The sequence below is a fragment of the Crocuta crocuta genome, unplaced genomic scaffold (genome assembly GCF_008692635.1).
Source record: "Crocuta crocuta isolate KB4526 unplaced genomic scaffold, BGI_CrCroc_1.0 scaffold445, whole genome shotgun sequence".
NCBI classification, from domain to species: Eukaryota; Metazoa; Chordata; class Mammalia; order Carnivora; family Hyaenidae; genus Crocuta; species Crocuta crocuta.
The window spans coordinates 17,511-40,532 of NW_027530847.1; the positions used below are offsets into that span (position 1 = coordinate 17,511).

Genomic DNA, 23,022 nt, shown 5'->3' on the forward strand with positions numbered 1-23,022 from the left:
CAACTCCCCATCAACCACACAGATCGTCATGCTAATGACTCAAATATGTTCCTCCACCTCATTCCATCCAGCCAAGAACTGACTTACCATCAAGTCCATCCAGAGACACCTTAAAAACTCTGTAGACAGTGGGAAATGAAGTGGGCAGATTCCAGGGATAACCAGAACTAGAATCACTAGATCTTGGTGCCTGATAAGTTATAATTACAGCTAACCTTTACTGATCACTTATTTTGTACCAGATACCGTTCTAAGTGTTTTCCATAGATTTATCAACCCCTTCCAAACTCACAATAACCCTCTAAGTTGCTGAAGAAGAGGAAGTTTCAAAGTTGACTCAGATTTCCATAAACAACCAGGTTAAATGCAGAGTCCATCAATAAGAAATGGAGGATTGAGAGGGGCAAGTGTGCAAGAGGATGTGGTATAATGGATTTGATTATAGACACACTGGCATGGCATTCAACCAAAGCCAAAGTAGACCAAAGTTAGAGAAAAGGGATGTTCAGGAAAGGCACAGCTAATAGCCTTTGTTTTATTTGATGTAGTTTTTTATTTTGAAAATACAACCCACTGTACTTGCAGAGGACCTGGGAAGTTACAGTGTCAACATAAATCCAGACTTCTCAGACTGTAGTCCTATCCAACTGATGAAGTCAGCAGATAGCCTTCTTACCAGATACTTTCACTTTCCCTTTATGGTTTCCAGATTCTGAGCCATGGAGCTGTGGGCTCATATGGACCCCAGGCTTATGTGAGGACCCACACCTGGTGACAGCAAATGCCTTGGGTGGAGAAGGTTCCTGAGATGTATCACTGATTTCCTCACTGCAAGGGCACTCTGAAGAACAGGATCAGGAAGGAATTAGTACCCTCACACATTCATCAAGGCATTCCAGAATCAATCCCATTCAACCAACAGCACTGCTGTTCAAACAACTCAAAGGCTGAGGAGCAACTACAAAGGGGTGTGGAGGACAGATTTAGGGACTAATACTTCCAGTTACCTTGAAGAACCTCAAAACCAAAAGCTTCCTCCTCACCAACACCCTTCTCCCTTTTTTTCTGAGAAGGTTGGTTTTCTAAGCCAGAAGATACATTGATAATAAAACTTGGCATCCCTTTAGCTCCCAAGGTTGGAACACTTAACATTTTTGTGGGACCTATACACAAAATTTTCAAGAAGTAATCCTTTCTTGAAAGGTTCAGAGATAAGTGTTTATGAGTTGTGTATGTAAGGGGCACCTTTTTGGCTTAGTCACTAGAACACATGATTCTTGATCTCGGGGCTGTGAGTTCAAGCCCTATGTTGAGCTGGGTATAGAAATTATTTACACGAAACAAAACAAACTTTAAAAGGGGCACCTGGCTGGCTCAGTTAGTGGAGCATGTGACTCTTAATCCCAAGGTCATAAATTCACACCCCATGTTGGGTGTAGATTACTTGAAAATAAAATCTTTGGGGGCACATAGGTGGTTCAGTTGGTTAAGCATCCAATTTCAGGTCAGATCATGATCTCACAGCTCATGAGTTCAAGCCCCGAGTAGGGCTCTGTGCTGACAGCTCAGAGACTAGAGCCCGCTTTGGATTCTGTGTCTTCCTTTCTCTGCTCCTCCCCTACTTTTGCTCTCTTTCTCAAAAAAAAAAAAAAAAAAAAAAAAAAAAAAATAAAAANAAAAAAAAAAAAACATTAAAAAATAAATAAAATCTTTAAGGGTTCCTGGCAGGCTCAGTTGGTAAAGCACGCAAATCTTGATCTCAGGGTCATGAGTTCATGCCCTGCACTGGGCGGGGAACCTACTTAAAAAATAATAATTAATAAAATAAAATAAAGTACAACAAAATAAAATCTTTTAAAAACAACAACAAAGAGTTGCATATGCAAACAAATACAGTCATTCATCTGCATATTCTCTCCTACTATAATACTTTCATGTGCACTATCCTATGACAGGGCACACTGGCCAATGCAGCCAAGGCCTTCCTAAATGCCAATGGGCCTTGTAACACCCAGGGGGAGCAGACTCCTGCTCTGCCAGGGTCCATGCTAGGCTGATCCCACAAGATGCAGTAAAGGCCCACCAGCCCCTCCTCTCCTCAGTGCAGGCTCAGAGGCGAGGAATAGGAAGAAAGTAAGCCCTCCCGATCCCAAGGTAGGAAGCCCAAGTGAAACACCCCAGGGGAAAAATTACCAGGTTTGGTTTTCTTTTTCTTTTTCTTTTTTTTCTTTGGCTTCACTCTCACAAATTCTTTGAATTTCTTCTCTTTATTCTTTTCCTTGTCTTTTGCAGCTGGAATTAAATACAAGTATTGGCTTTTTAACATTTTGTTTTCAACACACTTAGATGTTTATTCTCAAGTGTATATCCAATGTGAACTAAAATGGGCAATAAAACAGAGTTCTGGATCTGGTTCAGCCTAGGTCACTTTCCAACCCCTCAGGGCTCTGGAACCCCTTTTCCCATCATCTAGCCTTTAGATCACTGGTGGGCAAACTCTGGCCCACTGCCTGTTATGTTAAGTTTTATTGAAACACACTATGCTCATTTGTTGTATGTTGATGATGGTTGCTTTCATGCTTCAACAGCAGAGGTGAGGAGTGAAGACAGAAACCTTATGGCCCTCAAAGCTGAAAATATTTGTCTGGCCCTTTACAGATAAAGTTTGCCAACCCTACTTAAATCACAGCTCCTCACTGGCAACATACTGTAATCACCAGGAGAGATTTTTTTTAAAATGAATGCCCAGGGCTGCCAGAGTGGCTCAGTTGGTTAAGCATCCGACTCTTGATTTCAGCTGAGGTCATAATCTCAGGTTCATGGGTTTGAGCCCGGAGTGGGGATTCTCTCTCTCTGCCCCTCCCCCTGCTCACACTTGTACATGCGCACTTTCCCACTCTCACAATAAACAAACAAACAAAAAAGTGAAAGCCCAGGTCCCACCCCCCAAGGATTCTGATTTAATTGGCTTAAGGTGCAATCAGCATGTCAGGACTTTGTTTTTTAATTGTTTTCTCTTATAATTGCAGTACAATTCATGTAACACAAAATAACCCACTTAAAAATGAACAATTCATGGGGTGCCTGGGTGGCTCAGTCGGTTAAACGTCCGACTTCAGCTCAGGTCATGATCTCACAGGTTCGTGAGTTCAAGCTCCATATCAGGCTCACAGCCCAATTCAGATCCTCTGTCCCCCACCCTATCCCTCTCCCTTGCTTGTGTGTGCTCTCTCAAAAATAAACATTTTTGAAAATCTTAGGGAAAAAATGAACAATTTGCAAACCAAATACCACAACTTCATTCTCTGCTAATCTTCACAGTAAATAAACTCAAGTCATCAACACTCCCTTGTCCAAACTTCTCACTTCACAGTTTTTTCCTAATTCCATTCTAAAAAGCTTCCCACCTACCACTCTACTGAGACTGTTTTCAGTTTTCAAAGTTAACAACAGCCTTACCATTGCAAAAGTCCAGTTGTTTAGCTTATCAGATGTATTTGTAGCATTTCAAATAACTGATCATGCCTTACTCTGTAGATATTAAGAAGTGTTTAAGCACACACATTCTATGACCTACCCACTCTACCCCTAGATGTTTACTCAAGAGAAGGGATAATGTGCCATACTGAGACTTATTCATGCATGCTCACTGAAGCTGTAGTCATAATCACCCAAAGTAAAAACTACCCAAACCTCCATCAGCATGAACGAATTACTTGTGCTGTGTCCATACAATGGAATACTTTTCAGCAGGTTCATCTAGCTCTTCAGCACCATGTCAGCACCACAACCCAGGCCTCTCTCCTAAACGGGCATCCAGGAACCATCAGAGAGGATAGTGAGCTGCCCTACTAGCTGTTAAGCCTGGGCTCTCCAGGCAAAAGTTAATCTACTGGCTAAAGAATATAGGATTTAGGGATCTCTAAGTTCCCTCCTTGTTAAAATACTCTGTAACTGAGAAACAAAGTTCAACAAATAAGAACTTTAGAAAAGACCTTACATCTAATTTACAAAAATACAATTTAAGACTAAGAAACTAAGGCTCAGGGGCGCCTGGATGCTCAGTCAGTTAAGCGTCCAACTTCAGCTCAGGTCATGATCTCACGGTTTGTGAGTTCGAGTCCCAAGTTGGGCTCTGTACTGACAGCTCAGAGTCTGGAGCTTGCTTTGAATTCTGTGTCTCCCTCGCTTTCTGCCCCTCCCCCACTCACGATCTCTCTCTCTCTCTCTCTCTCTCTCTCTCACACACACACACAAATAAATAAATGTTAAAAAAATTTTTTTTTTTAAAAAAGATGAAACAAAGGCCCAAAGAAATAAGTTGACTTGGCCAAGGTAATACAGTTGATTAGCAAAACATAGTCAAATGCCTCCCAAATTTTATAAAACCTATCAATATTTACTTTCCTCTGATATGGGACATTCTTCCTCAGATATAAAAACAAAACTCATTTTTGCAGATCCTCTTGGCTATAACAACTACATTATTAGTCATGAATTAAATCCATCTACTCAACAAATATTTCAGCATCTACTATGTTCCATGCGGTATTCTAGGGAGGAGGGATACAGTAATGAACAACAACAAAAAAGGCAAAACCTCCACCCTCACAGAGCTCTATTTAGTGGGTGGCAGCAGAAAACAAATTATATAGTATTTTAGAAGATGATGAGTGCTATGGAAAAAATAAAGCAGAGAAAGGGAATAGCAGAGATGAGGGAAGAGGAGATTTGCAATTTTAATAGTATGTAATCAGAGATCGCACCATTGAGAAAAGGATATCTGAGCACAGACTTGAAAGGAGAGCATGAAACACATAGAAATCTGGGGAGAAGACTTTTCCAGGCAGGGGGGCAGCAAGTGCATGACTCAAGGGGCAGGCTTTCAGTGGTGAAGAAATAGGCACAGGGACCACTTCCTAAGTCTTTTTATGCAGCCAGCATTCTCTAATCAGACAAACAACATTACGAGAAAGGAAGACTATAGACCAGTATCTCTTATGAACCCAGATACAAAAATATTAGCAAAATGAACCTACCAATGTATTTAAAAATGATATACTTATGACCAAGTAGGGTTTATTCCAGGTACACAAGGCTGGCTCAACATTCAAAAATCAATTAATGTAATCCACTATACCAAGCTAAAGAAGAAAAATCCTGTAGCAACTAATGTAGAAAAAGTATTTGACAAAATCCAACACTCCTCATAATAAAAACTCTCAGAAAATTGAGAGGGAATCTTCCTTAACTTGATAAAGGACAGCTACAAAAACTCTACAGCGAACTTTATACTTAATGGTAAGAACTGAATGCTTTCTCCTTAAGATGAGGAACAAGGCAAGGATGTTCTCAACATTTCCATTCAGGATTGTGCTAGACATCCTAACTAGTACAATAAGAAAAGGAAATACTACACAGGTTGGAAAGGAAGAAATAAAACCATCTTTGTTTGCATAGACATGACTATGTAGAAAATCCCAAAGAACTGACCAAGGACAAAAACCAAAAAACACAATGGAACTAACAGTGATTATAGCAATGTTGAAAGAAACAAGGTTAATATACAAAAGTCCACTGCTTTTTCATATATTAGCAGTGAACAACTGAAATTTGAAACCAGTAAGTAGCAAGAAAGCTAGTATATCTCCACTGGAAGTGAAATTAGAATTAGGTTGAGGGAGAGAAGATGTGGCTAGAGGCAGATCATGTAGGGCCGTATTAAAAAAAAGTCGGCCATTGGAAACATCTGAGCAAAGGTGTGAGTTAAGTTTATGTATCTTCACCCACATACATATAGAAACTGTTGCCCAACCCAGTTTTTCATTTTTTTAAAATGTTTTATTTATGAGAGAGAGGGAAAGAAGACAGCATGAGCAGGGGAGGGTCAGAGAGAGAGGGAGGCACAGAATCCAAAACAGGCTCCAGGCTCTGAGCTAGCTGTCAGCACAAAGCCCGATGCGGGGCTCGAACCCACGAACCATGAGATCATGACCTGAGCTGAAGTCAGACGCTTAACTGACTGAGCCACCCAAGCAAGCACCCCTCCAGTTTTTTATTTGTAAATTCAAGTTTTAATGACTTCCAAAGTAAAGTAACCATACCCATTAGTTTATTGAAAAGCTAAGAGAATTAATCCCATCAGCAGCAGAAGCAGCTGAAGAGGTGAGACCACATTGCTCCTGCATCCTTGAGAAAGATCTAAATATAGGTTATAAATGGCCAAGTGCCAGGGCATACCTAGTTATCATCTAAGTATCGAAGTTTCTTTGAGCTTCTCTAACAACAGTATTTTTCATTTCACATTTTATAAAACAGAATCACATCCTCTAGGGAACCAAATACACAGTAAGAGAAGGTTGGGGCAGTTCATTCCACACAAGGGATTCCTGAAGTTCCACATTATTCAAACTCATGTAATTCATGGCTAACATTCCCAAAAAATGAAGATATAAAATGAATACTCTCACTGGCCTACCAGCCTTGAAATCATGTGGTTAATGAATTTTCTCAACTTCTTAGGATTTGCTTTATTCAAATCTTGCATATAAGATTTTCTATCATATGCCTTCAAATTGGTAATTTTGCATAAAATATAACTATACCCAAATATCATTACCTTTCAACAGAAGAAGAGTGAAATTCAGAGAAGCTGCAAGATCACATATATTACTGAACAGAAAGGGTGAACTCAAACTTATGAGAGGACTTGGGCCTCCAAGTCTTGGGTACTAAGCATTGTCCTTGAAATAGGAAACTAGCCCAGGTCATGGATCTACTCTGCAGCTCAAGATCACCACCACCCACTCCCTAGCTATGCTGTTTCCTTTTCTCACTCTGCACCTGCTACATGTAGGAGACATTGTGGGTATCTCCCGGAATTTCTTCTACCCCTTCTTCACTGTGCAGCATGTAAGGGCTTTGAACAGGATTGACTCCATATTCAGTCAAACAAGTAAAAGTAATTCCCTGGTTGCAGTCTTAGGCTTAGATAACCTGAGCCTGGCCAATTGGCTCAAGGCAGGGATCGAAATGGACTGATCTGACCCAAATGTAGGACTCTGGCCCAACATTCATAAAGAGGATATACTCTTATTCTCATTAGATTTGAATGAAGCAGTATGGGGGCTTAAATGATACTTGGTTATCCAAATGATACAAGGTTATTCAACCTGAAAATAGCACTGACAGGGGAGATGGTAAGACAGTCCTGGAGCCATATGTCCCCTGGACTTCCCCATTATGTGAAGCAACACACCCTCTTTATTGTAGAGTCAATTCAAATAGAGTTTCCTGTTACTTGTAACTAGAACCATCCCAAGTGCTGCAGCTGGTCAGAAATATGGTCACTTTAAGCTTTAAAGAGTCCTTCCTGAGGCTTCAATTAGAGGGGTAAACAATGAAGGTAAAAAGAAGAGATAACTCAGGAAGTTGTTCTATATAGAGGCCCGTGTTCTCTGAGCGCAGAGGGAAGAGAGAAAGCCTTCAGAGGCTCACACTGGCTTCTGCTGAAAACTGGAAAGCCAAATCTGGCCTAAGGTGGCAGAGCTCACAGGGAGAGCTGTCCAGCAGGTACTAAGCTAATGCGGGTGATTCCCTCAATTACAGGGACAGACAAGGTGACAAGAGGCCAAACTCATTCGGATTAGGCACTCCCAATCCCCACTCAAGGACCCAGGGGCAGGGCACCCTTCCTTGGAATCCTAAAAGACAGAAGACACAGAGCCTAGAGTGGGTATAGACTCTGCAACCAGATTCAAATTGTGGCTCCACCACCTACTAAGATGTATATATATTGGTTCAAGTTAATCCATCTCATCTGCATCCCAGTTTATAATTTATCAACTGGGCACAATAACCCACACCTCATAGGATTTGTTTTGAGAATTAAATAAAACAGTAAAAGAAAGAGCTTGGAACAGTGCCTAGCACATGGCAAATTCTCACTGTTATCTTGTTCTCTCTGGAGGGTGATGATTGTCTGCTGTGAGCTCTCTCCTTGGAAAGCTTGGCCAACTGTTCCATGAGCCAAACAATATGGGCCTGACTGCAGAGCTGCTGCCCAAATGCCCAGGCTTGGCTGCAAAAAGAGCGACTTCCTGCAAGGCTCTGGATCAGAGAACAGCTTATCACTTGGGGAGGGTGAGGCTTTTCTAGGACGGCCACTTGTCTCTTCAGGCTGCACGTGTCCATCCCCCTATTAAGCCTTGCATTCTTCTGCCTTGCATTCTCTAATACCCATTTCTCCATTTCTTTCATAAGAAAAGAGTACATTTTCCAGCTTCCCTGAGCAAGGTGGGGCCAGATACAGATGTTCCAGCCCATGGGCTATGAACAGAAATAAGGTATGCCACTTCTGGGTTGTGCCCCTAAAAAAGAGAGATATGTCCCACCCTTTCCTTCCCAGCAGCTGAAAGACAAGCAAAGTGGTAAGCAATTCTGAACCACACAGAGAAAGCAACACCTAGGAATAACACAAAAAGGAGCAAGCCTCGGACAACTTCATAGATCCATAACAAAGCCACCACGGGCACCTTGCAGTTTGACCCGAGAGGGAAATAAACCTGTCTGGTTGAAGCAGGCCACCTTCGTTCTCTCTTTTAGACACCATAATCTAATTAAGCTCACAGAATTCTTTTCCCTTTAAGGAGAGAGAGAGAGAGAGAGCGAGAGAGAGAGAGAGCGCGCGCATGTCCCTGTAAGAAGGCAAGTCTAGGGCCACAAGATATAGATGGAGACAAAGAAGGGCCCACTCCAGTGCCCCAAGACTCATTTAGGCCTACAGCCAAAGGCTACCCTGAGTGCGAATATGAACCAAATGGATGTAACAACAGATAAACACAAGTGAGGTCCCCTTTGATTCTAGAGTATTCTTTCTGGCACAAACAGCTACCTCACAACTCAACTCATCTATGTAGAAACAAATCCAGATACCAAGGAAGCTTGGACTTGCCAATGGAAGAGAATTTATTAAATGGATTTATTCTGAAAAACCTCATTTGCAAATGCAAATCTAAACTGACCTTCCAAAGTCACTTATGTGACAAAAGGACTGGCTAAGGGAAGGGGAAACATCTGAAGGCCAGAGTCAGAAGAACCATCTTAGGGACAAACAATCATAGCCATTTATTCTCCTCAATGCCTTTGAACTTCTGCTCTGCTTGGTCCCAGCATGGGAATACGTTCCTATTCCCTGGCCTTGGTCCAACCCCTCTACCCTCACACTTTAAGGTTTAACTCAAATGTCACCTTGTCCTCTTGACATCCCAGCTCCTGCTCTACAGACAATGTGAATTGTGAATCTTTGTTTCCATAGCACTTTATATGTTCCTAATATAAACCTTAGCTCTTTTTATTGTATCTGATTATGGGCTTTTCTCCTCATGTGAAAGGGCCTTGTCTCATTCATGCCTGACCCTACATCACCACTTTAGAAATGAGGAAATCACAACTGTGAAGAGCTCAGATCACAAGTGAACAGCAGCAGGACTGCTACTAAGATTCGGTACAGACTCAGACCAGAACAGTTTCTTCTGCTCAACCAAACCAGCAGGGAAATTGAGAGGATTGAAAAATAATCTCTACAGAGCATTTTCTGGTCCTCATGGAACAGAAGCACCAGGAATCTCCATGTGATGTGAGAACTCTATTAGATCTCAAGGTTCCATTTGCCACAATCAGAGCACTCAGCATAGAGTATTTCTTTACAGTAATTTTCACCAAACAGCACAAGTTCTGTAATATTCTATGTGTTTTCCACTTATGCATAATGTCAAGTTCACAATGCCTGTGAACTAGAACACAGGTTGCCTGGTGTCAGAGTCTCACCTTGAAACATCTCCCCACTTGAACCCACTTCATGTCTGGAAACCCCCACCCTCCCCCCCTCCCCCCCNTGTTGAAAATAGCTGAGCTGGTTTTAATCTTTCAAATCTTGAGAAATTTAGTTATTGGATTAGGGAGACTTTGATGGGAGAAAGTGAGGGGAGATGCCTGAAAGGGGGTGCCTTCTGGAGGCCTGGGGTCTATGGAGTCTTCTAAATACCCTCCTATGTTTGCTCTCATTGACAGCCAGTGTCATGATGAAGGATGAACATGTGTACTGACCCCAGTTCACCAATGATTATAACTGAGGCTCCTGCTGGTTAGTGGCACAGGCAGGACTAGTGGCCAGGGTTTTCTTTTCCCACCTAGAATATAGCAAGGTAAACTGGCTGGTTTCCTTCAGCCTGATAACTGCTGGCCATCTCAGCAATCAGGCACAGGAGAGTTGTGAAATCATCCAGGAGGTCTATGTCCACCTGACAGGAGGACAGAGGTGTGTTCCTTCTTGGCTGCACAAAATCGCTCTCCCATCTAAGAGGGTACAGGAATGACCAGGCTATCCCCCAGACAGTGGGTGAGTGGCCCATGTGGCCCATTCTACCACCAAACTGACCAGTTTTACAAAGGACTAGCAGGGAAGTAACAGGTTAAAGCACAAGGACTTAAAATACCCATCTGTTCACCCTAAAGCTTTTATTTTATTTTGTTTTATTTTATTTATCTTATTTTATTTTTAGTAACCTCTACACCCAACATAGGGCTCAGACTCACGACCCTAAGACCAAGAGTTGCACACTCTTCTGCTGGTGCCAGCCAGGCACCCCCACTAAAGCATTTTATATTGTCCATCCCTGCCAGTCTTGTGGGGTTTTTTGTTTTCTAAACGTTTATTTATTTAGAGAGAGAGAGAGAGTGCACGCACGCATGAGCGTGCGTGCACAAGTAGGAGAGGGGCAGAGAGAGAGGGAGAGAGAATCCTAGGAGAGAGAATCCTAACAGTACAGAGCCTGACACGGGTCTCAATCCCACGAATCGTGAAATCAAGTTGAATGCTTAACTGAAGGAATCATCCAGGCACCCCTGTTTGTTTTTTTAAGTAGTATTCATTCCCAGCACAGAGCCCAAAGCAAGGCTTGAACTCATGACCCTGATATCAAGACCTGACCTGAGATCAAGAATCAGACGTTTAACAGGCTGAGCCACTCAGGCACCCCAGCAGATCATGTTATTAAAAAGAAAACTGCTAGGCAAAAATTCCCAAATTCACCAAATTTCCAAATCACAGTGAAAGGGATCCTTTAGTTAAGAGAGAGAATCAAATCCCAGAGATCTGACAGGGGACCAATCTGTCTCTCTGTCCCCGTCTCTCTGCCCCTCCCCCGTGATCACTAGTTCTCTGTCTCTCTCTCTCAAAAATAAACATTTTTAAAAAATTAAAATTAAAAATAATAAAATGTGGCTATTAGAAAAAGTTACATGTGGCTCATATTATATTTCTAATAAATAATGCATCTTATATGACTAAGAGATTCCACCTTGACCCTGACCCACTATATCTTCACAACATGGCTGAGGATTGATCTCTCACAGGGTCAGATATCACCTTAGTTGACACAGGCTTGCCCTACTGTTTTAAAACCTGATTTCATACTTTCTTGGGAATATGGTTACAATGTCCTAGGAGTTCCATATATCATTTAATACCTATGTATTACAATGGAGAAACTATCAGCCAGAAATATATAACAATGTTATAATTTCAGGTTAAAAGAAGCTGTAGGGCTTGTAGAATTTACTGGAAATTCATTAAAAAGGCTTCTGTGGGCATGTGGCTCACTCAATCAGAAGAGCATGTGACTACTGATCTTAGGGTCATGAGTTCGAGCCCATGCTGGGCATAGAGATTACTTAAAAAAAAAAAAAAAAAAAAAAAAAAAGGCTGAGGGGCCTGGGTGGCTCAGTCGGTTAAGCATCCAACTTCGGCTCAGGTCATGACCTTGCATTTAGTGAGTTCGAGCCCCACATCGGACAGCTCAGAGCTTGGAGCCTACTTCAGATTCTGTGTCTCCCTCTCTGCTGCTCCCCTGCTCGTGCTCTCTCTCTCAAAAATAAACATTAAATTTCTTTTTAATTTTTAAAAAGGCCTCTGAAATTCCCCCACATATTTGTAATGTTTCAATCTCTAAGTTTTAGAAAAAAATTTCCAGGGACACCTGGCTGCCTCAGTCGGTGGAGCATGTGACTCTTGATCTCAGGGTTGTGAGTTCAAAACCCACACTAGGTAGAGACTACTTAAATAATTAAGTCTTTTAAAAAAAAAAAAAAGAAAAGGTCACCAAAAAGGTTCTTTGTACTAAGATGTGAACACAAGATTTTATGGCAACCCTTACTACCACCATTACAGTTTTTTGTTTTTTGTTTTTGAGAGAGAGAGGGTGTGTGCACGTGCGCAAGTGAGCAAGGGGCAGAGAGAGAATCCCACAGTGGCAGAGAGAGAGAGAAGTGGGGCTCACCCAAAGCGGGGCACAAGCTCACTCAATGTGGGGACTCAAACTCATGAACCATGACATCATGACCTAAGTCCAAGTCAGATGCTTAACGACCGAGCCCTCCAGGCATCCCCACCACTGAAGATCCCATTCCTCCAGGAGGGCCACAGCCTCATGATGCAACTCGTGAGGAACACTTGTCAGTTTTCATCTTTTAAGATTCAACTGGACCAGACCAATTTAACGCCTTCTTCTGTGTCAGAAATGCAAGCAGTGTGACCTGAGCAACAGAGAGCACTCTATAATATAGATACAACACAGAACCAAAGTACTTACTTGGGGAACTGGCAGAGACTCGCTTCCTGGTCAGGCTCTCCTGGCTGGCCTTGTCTGAAGCCGAAGAGCCTCTCGTTTGGACCTGCCTCTTTCCTGGGTTCTCCTCTGGCTCTGGTGACTTCTCCATCCCATGGAAATACTTCATGTGATAGTGCAACAGTTTGGCCTTGCGGAAAAATTTTAAACAATCCACAACCTTGCATCTGAACTTGTGATCTAGGTCCACAGCTGGGGCTTTACATGTCACAAAATCATCTGTTTTCTTAAAAGTATTTGTTACTGAAAAACAGAACAGAAACAAAAACAAAGACCCCTCATGCTTATCCTACTTATATCAACACATGCATTAACACACGGCAACAGAAAGTGAAAGAGCAGAAAGCATATGGAGCAGGAGACATCAAGCAGCCATCATCTCCCCAGATTACTGTCTGGAGAGAATGAATACAACTTCAGGGTAAATAATAGAGACTCAACCAGGATTCATCTTCTGAATAAAAAGATCAACATGTTTTTGTTTGCAAAAACAAAAACAGCCACACAAGTTCTCAAGGTTGTAGATTATGGGGAAAGAATAGGAAAAATCCTTTAAAAAAAAAATTAGGAACCCAACCCAGTACTTAATACTCTTGAGTAAGACCAGATTCAAATTTACTATGATCCTAATATTTGTGTGTGTGGACAAAACTAGAGAATATTCTGGTGGGATCTCTTTATGAAACCAAAGGGATCTCACAATGATTTTTGTACAAAGAAAGTATAATTGTTACAAAAAATCTTTGATGTTTTGCTACCGTGTACTTGGTTTGAACAAAGAGATTCAGTAAGAAAAAAAAGATAACCCTATGAGTGGAGCTGGAAGGTGTGACAACTCAGGAGGACTCAATGATCAAATTTAAAGAGGCAAAAAAAAAAGTCTGAAACACATCCTCTGCCCCCAAGAAACAAACAGAAGGCAACAATCCGTCATGTATCAATGACAAAATATAAAGCTGTCACAAGGAATTCACGTGTGTTGGAAACAGTTTATTGAAGACGCCTTTCATAATGCCCTCACCCCAATGAGAGCATCCCTTTAAATTCAAATTTTCCTACTCTCCTGATTAGGTCACCCAAGAAAATCCTAATAAACCTTTCTTGGGTGAATCAAATATTTCCTAAATGAAGTGATACAATTTCCATTAGAAGCAGACAGCACACTGAACGTTTGGTAAATATTAGGATTACATTTTCAAATACCATTCCACAATCAAATGAAATAAAATTCTTAAACTCAATCTAAATCATACTCAACATTTCAAAATCAGCATTAGGGTATGATTATAAAACTGGTATGCTTGATGATCTGATGATGTATGCCATGACATGGGCAATTTAAACAAGTAAAAAGAAAAATACACACACACACACACACACACGCAAAATGCCTTAAAATCACTTTCTATCTATGACAAGAGATAAAAGAAAGAGGTTCAAATCAATAAGACGCAGTAAGAAACATGAAAACTTTTCTTTTCATTAACAAAAGTAACATGAAACAAAATGGAATACATACTTAGACAAATGGTTGTACTGGAAAAGCATGTCAGTGGAGAAGTTCAAAACTCAAATCTCCAGGGTCACCTGGGTAGCTCAGTCAGTTAAATGTCTGACTCTTGATTTCAGCCTAGGTCATTATCTCAGGGTCATGAGATTGAGCCCATTTGGCTCCACACTAAGCACAGAGCCCATTTAAGATTCTCTCTCCCCCTCTCTGTCTGCCCCTCCCACCACTCGCACACGCTCATTCTGAAATAACAACAACCACCTCAAACCTCTAATATATCCTAAATTTATTTCTTAAATTACAAGCGGTTTCTCTGGAATTTCCTCTTCTTGAGCCTATTAAGTTGAACCATATGAATTTGCCATTTTTACAGATTAACAAGGTTAAAGGTTGGCTATTTCATATGGTTCAACCTAATAATTCCTTTTCCATTTTGACAGTCTCAAAAATCACTGCAGACAACCCCACTTACCATCATATGAATGAAGTAAAGAGGTCCAACATCTGAGAACATCAATACCACCTGCCACCTGAGAACTACAACAGTCAAGCTCAGCAACAGTAAGTTCATGCATCCTTTGGCTTGTGTTTATAAGCGCAGGTTGTGATAAAATGACTTATAATGAAAAGAAGAATGCCAAAATACAAACATCTTTGAATTTAAAAAAAAAACAAAAAAACCTAAGAGTTGAAAACAATGAGAACTCCAAACCAATTCCATGGAGAATTACCATTCTCTCAATTCAAACACATTGGATCTTTGTGTACACACCACCGGCCATTTGCATAAGGAAAAGAAAGGACAGTGGCTAAAAGTGTGGGCTCTGCAGCTGGAGAGCCTGGTTCAAATCCTGACTCCCTTAGTCCTCCTGCCTCTGCTTCGTCAAGTGCAGGGTGGAGAGATTAAGGGTAACTCCTTCACAGAGCTGTGAGACTTAAATGAATTACAGGCAAAGGTCCTAGAAAAGTGTCTGGCATGTACTAACTGCTCAATAAATACTGGTTCCTACTATTACATAGTATAATTTTGGACTTATAAACAAATGGGACTTATGAACAGCCTTTCAGGAATTAACCCGCTCGTAAGTAGACAGACAGAAGTCCCCAACAGTCTCAGTCCTCACTGAATGCTCATGCTAGCAGCTATATAGCATAATGGAATCAGCTCCTTTAAATCCCAGCTCTTTCATTAGCTGTATAAATACGTTGTACATATTTTTCAAACTATTTCTGATTTGGTTTCTCATCTATAAGAGGGAATATAGACCACCTATGTCAAAGAGTTGAGAGAAGGCTATAATATATATATGTACTTGGCACAAAGCAGTTCATTTCAAATATTAAATACATCTTGGTAAATAGGCTTATGTCATTCATGGAAAGTGGCTGGAGACAGCAACTGTAATTATCAACCAAAGTGAAACATTCCTTCAACCAGCCCTCATAAGCTCTGGCTGGGGTCATACCACTCTGTAAGCGCTCCATTTCTCTGCATCCTTCTAAAAATGTGAAATCCAAATCAGCCACAAGATTCCTAGCTTGGCCACTCAGTAAAGTTATTACCCCTACCTTTCAAAACATCTTACTTTTACTAACGCAGTCAAAGGTTTTTGTTGTTGTTTGCTTGTTTTTAAATAATCACATGACATGGTGCTGGACCAGGTTTGTCCACCAAAACTGTGAATTATGTGTTGTCTGCCTTTTTTTTTTCCTTTCTTTTTTTTTTTNAAAACCCAACGTGGGGCTCAATCCCACGAACTGTGAAATCATGACCTGAGTGGAGACAAAGAGTCAGACACTTAAACGACTGGGCCACCAGGCTTCCCTGTGTTGTCTGCCTTTTTAAAACAGTAATTAAAGTGCATTTCCATTTTCCTCAAATAGTTTTGTCAAACTACATGTTGGAAGTTACATGCTTATCCCTAACAAACTCCACTGGATTATTTTAATCCAAGAATTTTATAACTCTTGATGCTGTAATTCTATATAGTTAGGTCTTTTAATTTTTTTTTGAGAGACAGAGAGAGAGAGAGCACTAGTAGAAGAGAGGGGCAGAGGCAGAGACAGAATCTTAAGCAGGATCCATGCTCAGTGCGGAGTCCAATGTGGGGCTCAATCTCACTACTGTGGGGTCATTACCTGAGCCGAAATCAAGAGTCAAACGCTCAACCAACTGAATCATCCGGGTGCCCTATATCCTAGTTTTTGCATAGGACAGCCAACACAAGCCCTCTGTATGCACAATGAAAGTTGTCAGTTCAGCCAGTGTAGGTCACATGGTTCCGTTAGGCACACTTCTCTCCCACGCAAACCAAGCGCTGCTCATCCTTCAAATGCCACCTACTTGCATAATGTTTTTGCCTTGACCTCTCAGCAGAAAAGATTCTATCCTGCCTTCTCTGAATTCCCATAAGTACATTATGGAAAATAAATCTTATAGAATCTATCCCTTTCTATCTGTATTACAGCTGGTTCTGTTCATTCTTTATTCTAAAATGTTGAAATGGATGACAGGTTCCATTCTTTACTTCTCCTATGATCTTTACCTTAGTGTACCACAGCATTAAACAAGAGAGCTGGCCTCTCTAAGACCATTTCCTTACCAAATGGGAAGAAAAATACTTATTTCACAAATCTCCTACATGTTTCCCTGAGGTAATAGAAGAAAAAAAACCCATTATTAACTACAGCAAATTACTTGAACATTAGATGTCATCATGGTTGTCACTGTTCTCACAGTTTTTTGTTTAAAAACAACTGACCTATGGGCACCTGGGTGGCTCAGTCGGTTGAGTGTCTGACTTCGGCTCAGGTCATGATCTCACGGCTTGTGGGTTCGAGCCCCGCATCGGGCTCTGTGCTGACAGCTAGCTCAGAGCCTGGAGCCTGTTTCAGATTCTGTATCTCGAGCCCGACGCGGGACTCGATCCCACAAACCATGAGATCATGACCTGAGCCGAAGTCGGACGTTTAACCGACTGAGCCACCCAGGCGCCCCACTAAAAAAGTTTTTAAACTATGTTTTCTGAAACGTGGCTTAAAAGAATAATAATCCTATTTAACCCTTTTTTAAACACCCATTGCCAGTTCCTCAATCCTCATAGTTAGAAGACTGTAATGATGACATTTAGTCTTGTTGACCATACTCAGTCCAGCATTCCAAGCACATGTCAATCTAAATACCATCCTGCTTTCCAAATTCATCTCCCATTAATAATCCACAATGAGGCCTTAGTAGCTGCCCAGCCAACTGCTGGCGCCAACAACTGCTTCATGCTCTCATAGCTCACACCTCCACTCAGGCTTTGCCCCCTCCCTGCCATTCCTCCCAGGCTTGGCCAAGTGCTCACTTCTATCCAAACTCAGCTCACTCCACGTGCAGGAAGGTGTCCAGATGGCCCTGGCTCTCAGGGACTACATGCCATCAACTCCTGGCATAAATGAGTACCTGATGCACCCCATCTTTGGCACTTCAGATCTGTTCCTGTATCCTGTCATTTACAACTTCTCCAGCCAGAGGATAAGAGCCATTTCTCATTGTCTTGTATATGTACCCTCAGCACAACTCCCTAATACAGCTGGTATTCTTACCAGCAATGACACCATGTGATCCCAAGACTTTAATAATTTTTTGACATGCACTTCAAATACTATAACAGGTAAAACTTTTTTCAAGTCTGTGAAGGAAATCAGCTCTGAAGCAACAAAAGGCAATCAAAAAGAAACATGAACAGATTTAAATATTCACAGCAAGTCCAGTCAAATGCATCAAATAAAAAACCAAAATGTCCTTAAGTAGAAAAACAGTTAAATAAATTATGGAAGTTTGCATTATGTAATTCTTTTTTTTTCTAATAGTTTATTGTCAAATTAGTTTCCACATAACACTCAGTGCTCATTGCATTATGTAATTCTAATCAGCTATGTAAAAGAATGAGGCAATATGGAAATCAACTTGACAATAAACTATTTAAGAAAAAATAAAATAAAAGACTGAGGCAGCTTTCCATTTACTGATATAATTTCAAGATACACTGTGTGAAAACAAAAAGTTGCCTAGTCCAGGGGTACCTGGGTGGTTCAGTTGGTTAAGTGTCTGATTTTGGCTCAACTGAGCCACCCAGATGCCTAAATACTTCAATGCAGGTTTCCTAAAAACAAGAACATTCTCCTATATTACTGCAGTATGATCTCATAGGCTGTGAGTCTGAGCCCCGCATTGGGCTCTGTGCTGACAGCTCAGAGCCTGGAGCCTGCTTCAGATTTTGTATCTCTGTCCTTCTCTGTCCCTCCCCCACTCGCACGCTGTCTCCTTCTCTCTCAAAAATAAACATTAAAAAAAAAAAACACGTATCCCTAAGTATTAAAAAAAAAAGTTGCCCAGTCCATACCATAGTATATGACCCTATGTATGGTGACAAGTGGGGGAAAAAAGATATTATAAAAATGCATAGATGGGGGTTGCCTGGCTGGCTCAACCAGGGGAGCATCTAAAACTATTGATCTCAGGGTGCTGAGTTTGAGCTCCACAGGGGTGTAGAGATAACTTAAAAATAAAATTTTTTTAAAAAATAAATGAAATCGTTTTTTAAAAATGTTCGCAGAATGAAGAAGATACAAGAACCAGTTTGAAAGACTTCCACTTGGCCAAGTCTGGGACAATGTCGGTATTAAATAATGCCAGACACAGATTACAACCCATAGAACAAAGTAAGAATCCATGAGTCCATGCAGATACAAAGAAAGAAAGAGGGGAAAGCTCTTCCTTATAATAGAATACAAACCAATAAAATGTAGAAGAAATTAATAAAGCTAGAAATCACCATTTGGCAGCCATCAGAGTAAAAATTGTTTCAGACAGGGGCACCTGGGTGGCTCAGCTGGTTAAGCGCCTGACTTTCGCTTAGGTCATGATCTCATGGTTCGTGGGTTCAAGCCCTGAGCTGAACTTTGTGTTGACAGTTCAGAGCCTGGAGCCTGCTTCAGATTCTGTCTCTCTCTGCCCCTCTCTCACTCACACTCTGTCTCTCTCTCTCTCTCAAAAACAAATAAACATCAAAAAAAGTTGTTTTAATTTGTTTCAGACAAAAAATACTGGGGTGCCTGGGTAGCTCAGTCGGTTAAGCATCTGACTTTGGCTCGGGTCATGATCTTGCAGTCAGTGAGTTCTAGCCTGTGCAAGCCTTGTGCTGACAGCTCAGAGCCTGGAGCCTGCTTCAGATTCTGTGTCTCCCTCTCTCTCTGCCCGTCCCCTGCTTGCACACTTGCTGTCTCTCTCTCTCTCTCAAAAATAAACATTAAAAAAATAAAAAAGAAATACCAACAGATGCTAAAATAGTAGGTGAATGTTTCAGGGAGAAACAAAGTATTTATATAGCCTCAAAGTAACCTCTCACAAGAAACCTTTTAATTATAAAGGGAAAATAATAGCTTTACAGCAGAACAGATACAACCCTAGCCAAGTGATCAAAGTTAACATCACCAATAAATGGGACAAACAGGTATCATGTGCCTCCTGATAGAATGCACTTAAAAACAACACATCACTTACATGGTATTTCTGCTAAAAGTCAATAACCTAAAACTAATCATGAGGCTCTATCAGAAAACACCAAATTGAGGGACATATCCTTCAGAAATGTCACGTTCATGAAAGACAAAGAAAGACTGAAGAATTATATCAGATGAAAGGGGACTAAAGAAACATGACGATGAAATCCATTGTGCCATCCTGGATTGGATCCTGGTTAGAAAAAAGTTTTTCCCATTTTTCCCATATGGACATTATTAGAACAACTGAGGAAGTTTGAATAAGGTCTTTATTTTGATAATCATACTGCAGTAATATAGGAGAATGTCCTTGTTTTTAGGAAACATGCATTGAAGTATTTAGGGGTAAAATTCTGCAACTTATGGCAAGACAATTCAGAAAAAAATACTTTTAAAAAGAACAATAAAGCAAACACAGCAAATTGCTAACTAGTGGGGAATCAGGTTGAAGACATAGAAGAATTTTTTGTACTAATTTTCCAACTTTTTAAAAAATTATTTATTTTGAGAGAGAGAGTTGGGGAGGAACAAAGAGAAAGGGGGAGAGAGAGAGAGAGAGAGAGAGAGAGAGAGAGAGAGAGAATCCCAAGCAAGTTCAGCGCTGTCAGTGCAGAGCCCAATACAGGGCTCAACCCCACCAACAGTGAGATCATGACCTGAGCTGAAATAAAGAGTTGGAAATGTAACCAACTGAGCCATCCAGGTGCCCCTCCAACTTTTTTATAAGTTGAAATAATTTGAAATTATTTCAAAGTAAAAACTTATTAAAAATATATGCAGAGAGGTGCCTGGGTGGCTCAATCAGTTAAGCATCCGACTTCAGCTGGGGTCACAACCTCATAGTTCATCAGTTCGAGCCCCACTCTGGGCTCTCTCCTGTCAGCACAGAAAGAGTGCTTTAGCTCTTCTCTCTCTCTCTGTTCCTCCCCTACTTGCTCTCTTTCTCTCTCAAAAATAAACATATGTATATACAGAGGGGCACCTGGATGGCTCAGTTGGAACTCTTGATCTTGGAGTCGTGAGTTCAAGCCCCATGTTAGGGACAGAGTTTATTTAATTAAAAAAAAATTAATATAGGGGTGCCTGGGTGGCTCAGTCAGTTAAGCGTCCAACTTCGGCTAAGGTCATGATCTCACAGTTCATGGGTTTGGGCCCCGCATCAGGTTCTGTGCTGACAAGCTCAGAGCCTAGAGCCAGCTTCAGATTCTGTGTCTCCCTCTCTCTCTGTCCCTCCCCTGCTCACTCTCTGTTTCTCTCTCAAAATAAACAGTAAAAAAAAATTTTTAATGTTTAAAAAAATAATATATATAGGAAAAAAAATCTACATATGCAGGAAAACTACTCTGAGGCCACAGAATAGCTAAGTGGGAGGAAAACAATCCCACCAATGCTATCCCTTAGGTGTAAACCTCTGCACTCCGTGCTCACAAAAATCATTGAGCATTTGAGCGAAATAAGTCAGGCAGAGAAGGACAAATATCATATGTTTGCACGTATAGGAGGATTAGGAGGAACTTGACGGAGGAACAAGGGGGAGAAGAAGGGCGGAAATGGTGGGGGAAAGGGAGAGAAGCAAACCATGAGAGACTCTTGAATGCTGACAAAAACTGAGGACTGATGGATGTGGGGGGAGGGGGGATGGGCATGGAGGAGGACACTTGTGGGGATGAGCACTGAGTGTTATGTGGAAACTAATTTGACAATAAACTATTAAAAAAAAAAAAAAAATCATTGAGCATTTATTCCACAAGATGGCAGAGCTGCCCCAAATGCCAGAGCTATGCTTGGAGCTGATAATGCCTCTCTTCTGCTCTGGACTGAATGTGTGCTGCCTTCCTTGGCTCCTCCGCCTGCTGTTCAAGAGCTTCCTTCACACAGATTTCCTAGATTGTGACTCCGTCCCAGGCTAGAAATTCCAGGACACACCAGCTCAGGACACAATCACGAACAGTGACTAATGTGACAGCATCCTGGCCTCCAGGGACCCTGTTAAATGTTTCTGACAATGATACCGCCCTCCTTCCTGCTTACTTACATAATACATTCCTGGTAAGTGAGTCCTCAACAAAACAATCTCTCTCCCAGCCATCTTTCTAGATCATCCTGTACTCACCACTAAGTACATGTTCCAAAAGAAACACCAGAAACATCATTCCATTCCAGATCAACATATCTCCCTCCCTCAAATTAAGGAATTCCAAAAGTACCACCCTTTCTGGAGTACTGACATTACTTGTACCACACACTCTTCTTCAAATTGGCCACCCTACTCAGCCTCTTACTCAGAGTATATACACTACTTTAACAAGTGCCCTCAAGTGGGAATCTTGTGTCACGTACTATGCAACTCCCTAAAGGCAGGGACTATGTTCACTTCTGAATTTATATAGCACCCAGCATCTCATCAGAGGGCTTTAGGCGCTCAGTTGGAAAATAGGAGTCACAGACCCTGTATCACCAGCGAGTAGGAAATGTGCAACTGTGCCTAAGTCCTCCCTTTTGCCATGTATTAGGCTCTTTGCCCATAAAAAAGAATTGGTAGTGAAAAATTAGAAAGAATTTAAAGATTTTTTAGCAGGGGATAGTTAAATAAATAATGGAATATCCATACAATAAAATAAATTATATGTAATTGTGAAAGGAGGTAAGACATGGACATGGAAAAATACCGTAAATGAAAATGCCAAGCCATCGAATAGTAGAAGAATATGATTCTATTATTGTGTCTTTTTCAAAGTTATCCCTATACATATATGTTTATATAGGCACCAGAACCATGTCTGAAAGGATGGAAGGCCAGCCATACACCAAATTCTACCATGGCTCCTTCAAGAGTGGGAATGCTATCCACATAAGGGAGAATGTTTCACTTTTGTCTTTTTTTTTTTTTAATGTTTACTTATTTTTAAGAGAGAGAGAGTGGCAGAAAGAGAGGGGGACAAAGGATCCAAAGCAGGCTCTGTGCTGACAGAAGAGAGGCCGATGCAGGGCTAAAACCCACAACAGTAAGATCATGACCTGAGCTAAAACCAAGAGTCGAATGCTTAACCAACTGAGCCACCCAGGCACCCCTCATTTTTGTTCTCCTTTTCTTGGTTTTAATTTCTCCTGGCATGTATTGGTTTTGAAATTTATGGGGGAAAACCCACAAAATGACTCTTTATAAAATAATCTTTTATTTTTACAATTTTTATTTTAGAGAGCAAGAGCATGCATGAGCGGGGGAGATAGGCGAAGGGAGGAAGGGGGGTAGAGAAAGAGAGAGGGCGCGTGCGC

At 41.2% G+C, this 23,022-nt stretch overlaps 1 protein-coding gene across 1 annotated transcript in view; it reads right to left on the minus strand.

Moving 5' to 3' along the window:
• The window catches only part of LOC144235777 (PHD finger protein 20), a 124,675-nt gene that overhangs the window by 11,701 nt on the left and 89,952 nt on the right, over positions 1–23,022 (minus strand). The window contains exons 10-12 of the mRNA XM_077769385.1: positions 12,651–12,929; positions 2,194–2,292; positions 677–841 (exon numbers count right to left, since the gene is read on the minus strand). Coding sequence (XP_077625511.1) covers positions 677–841; positions 2,194–2,292; positions 12,651–12,929 — 543 coding nt within the window. The remainder of the gene's footprint in view (positions 1–676; positions 842–2,193; positions 2,293–12,650; positions 12,930–23,022) is intronic.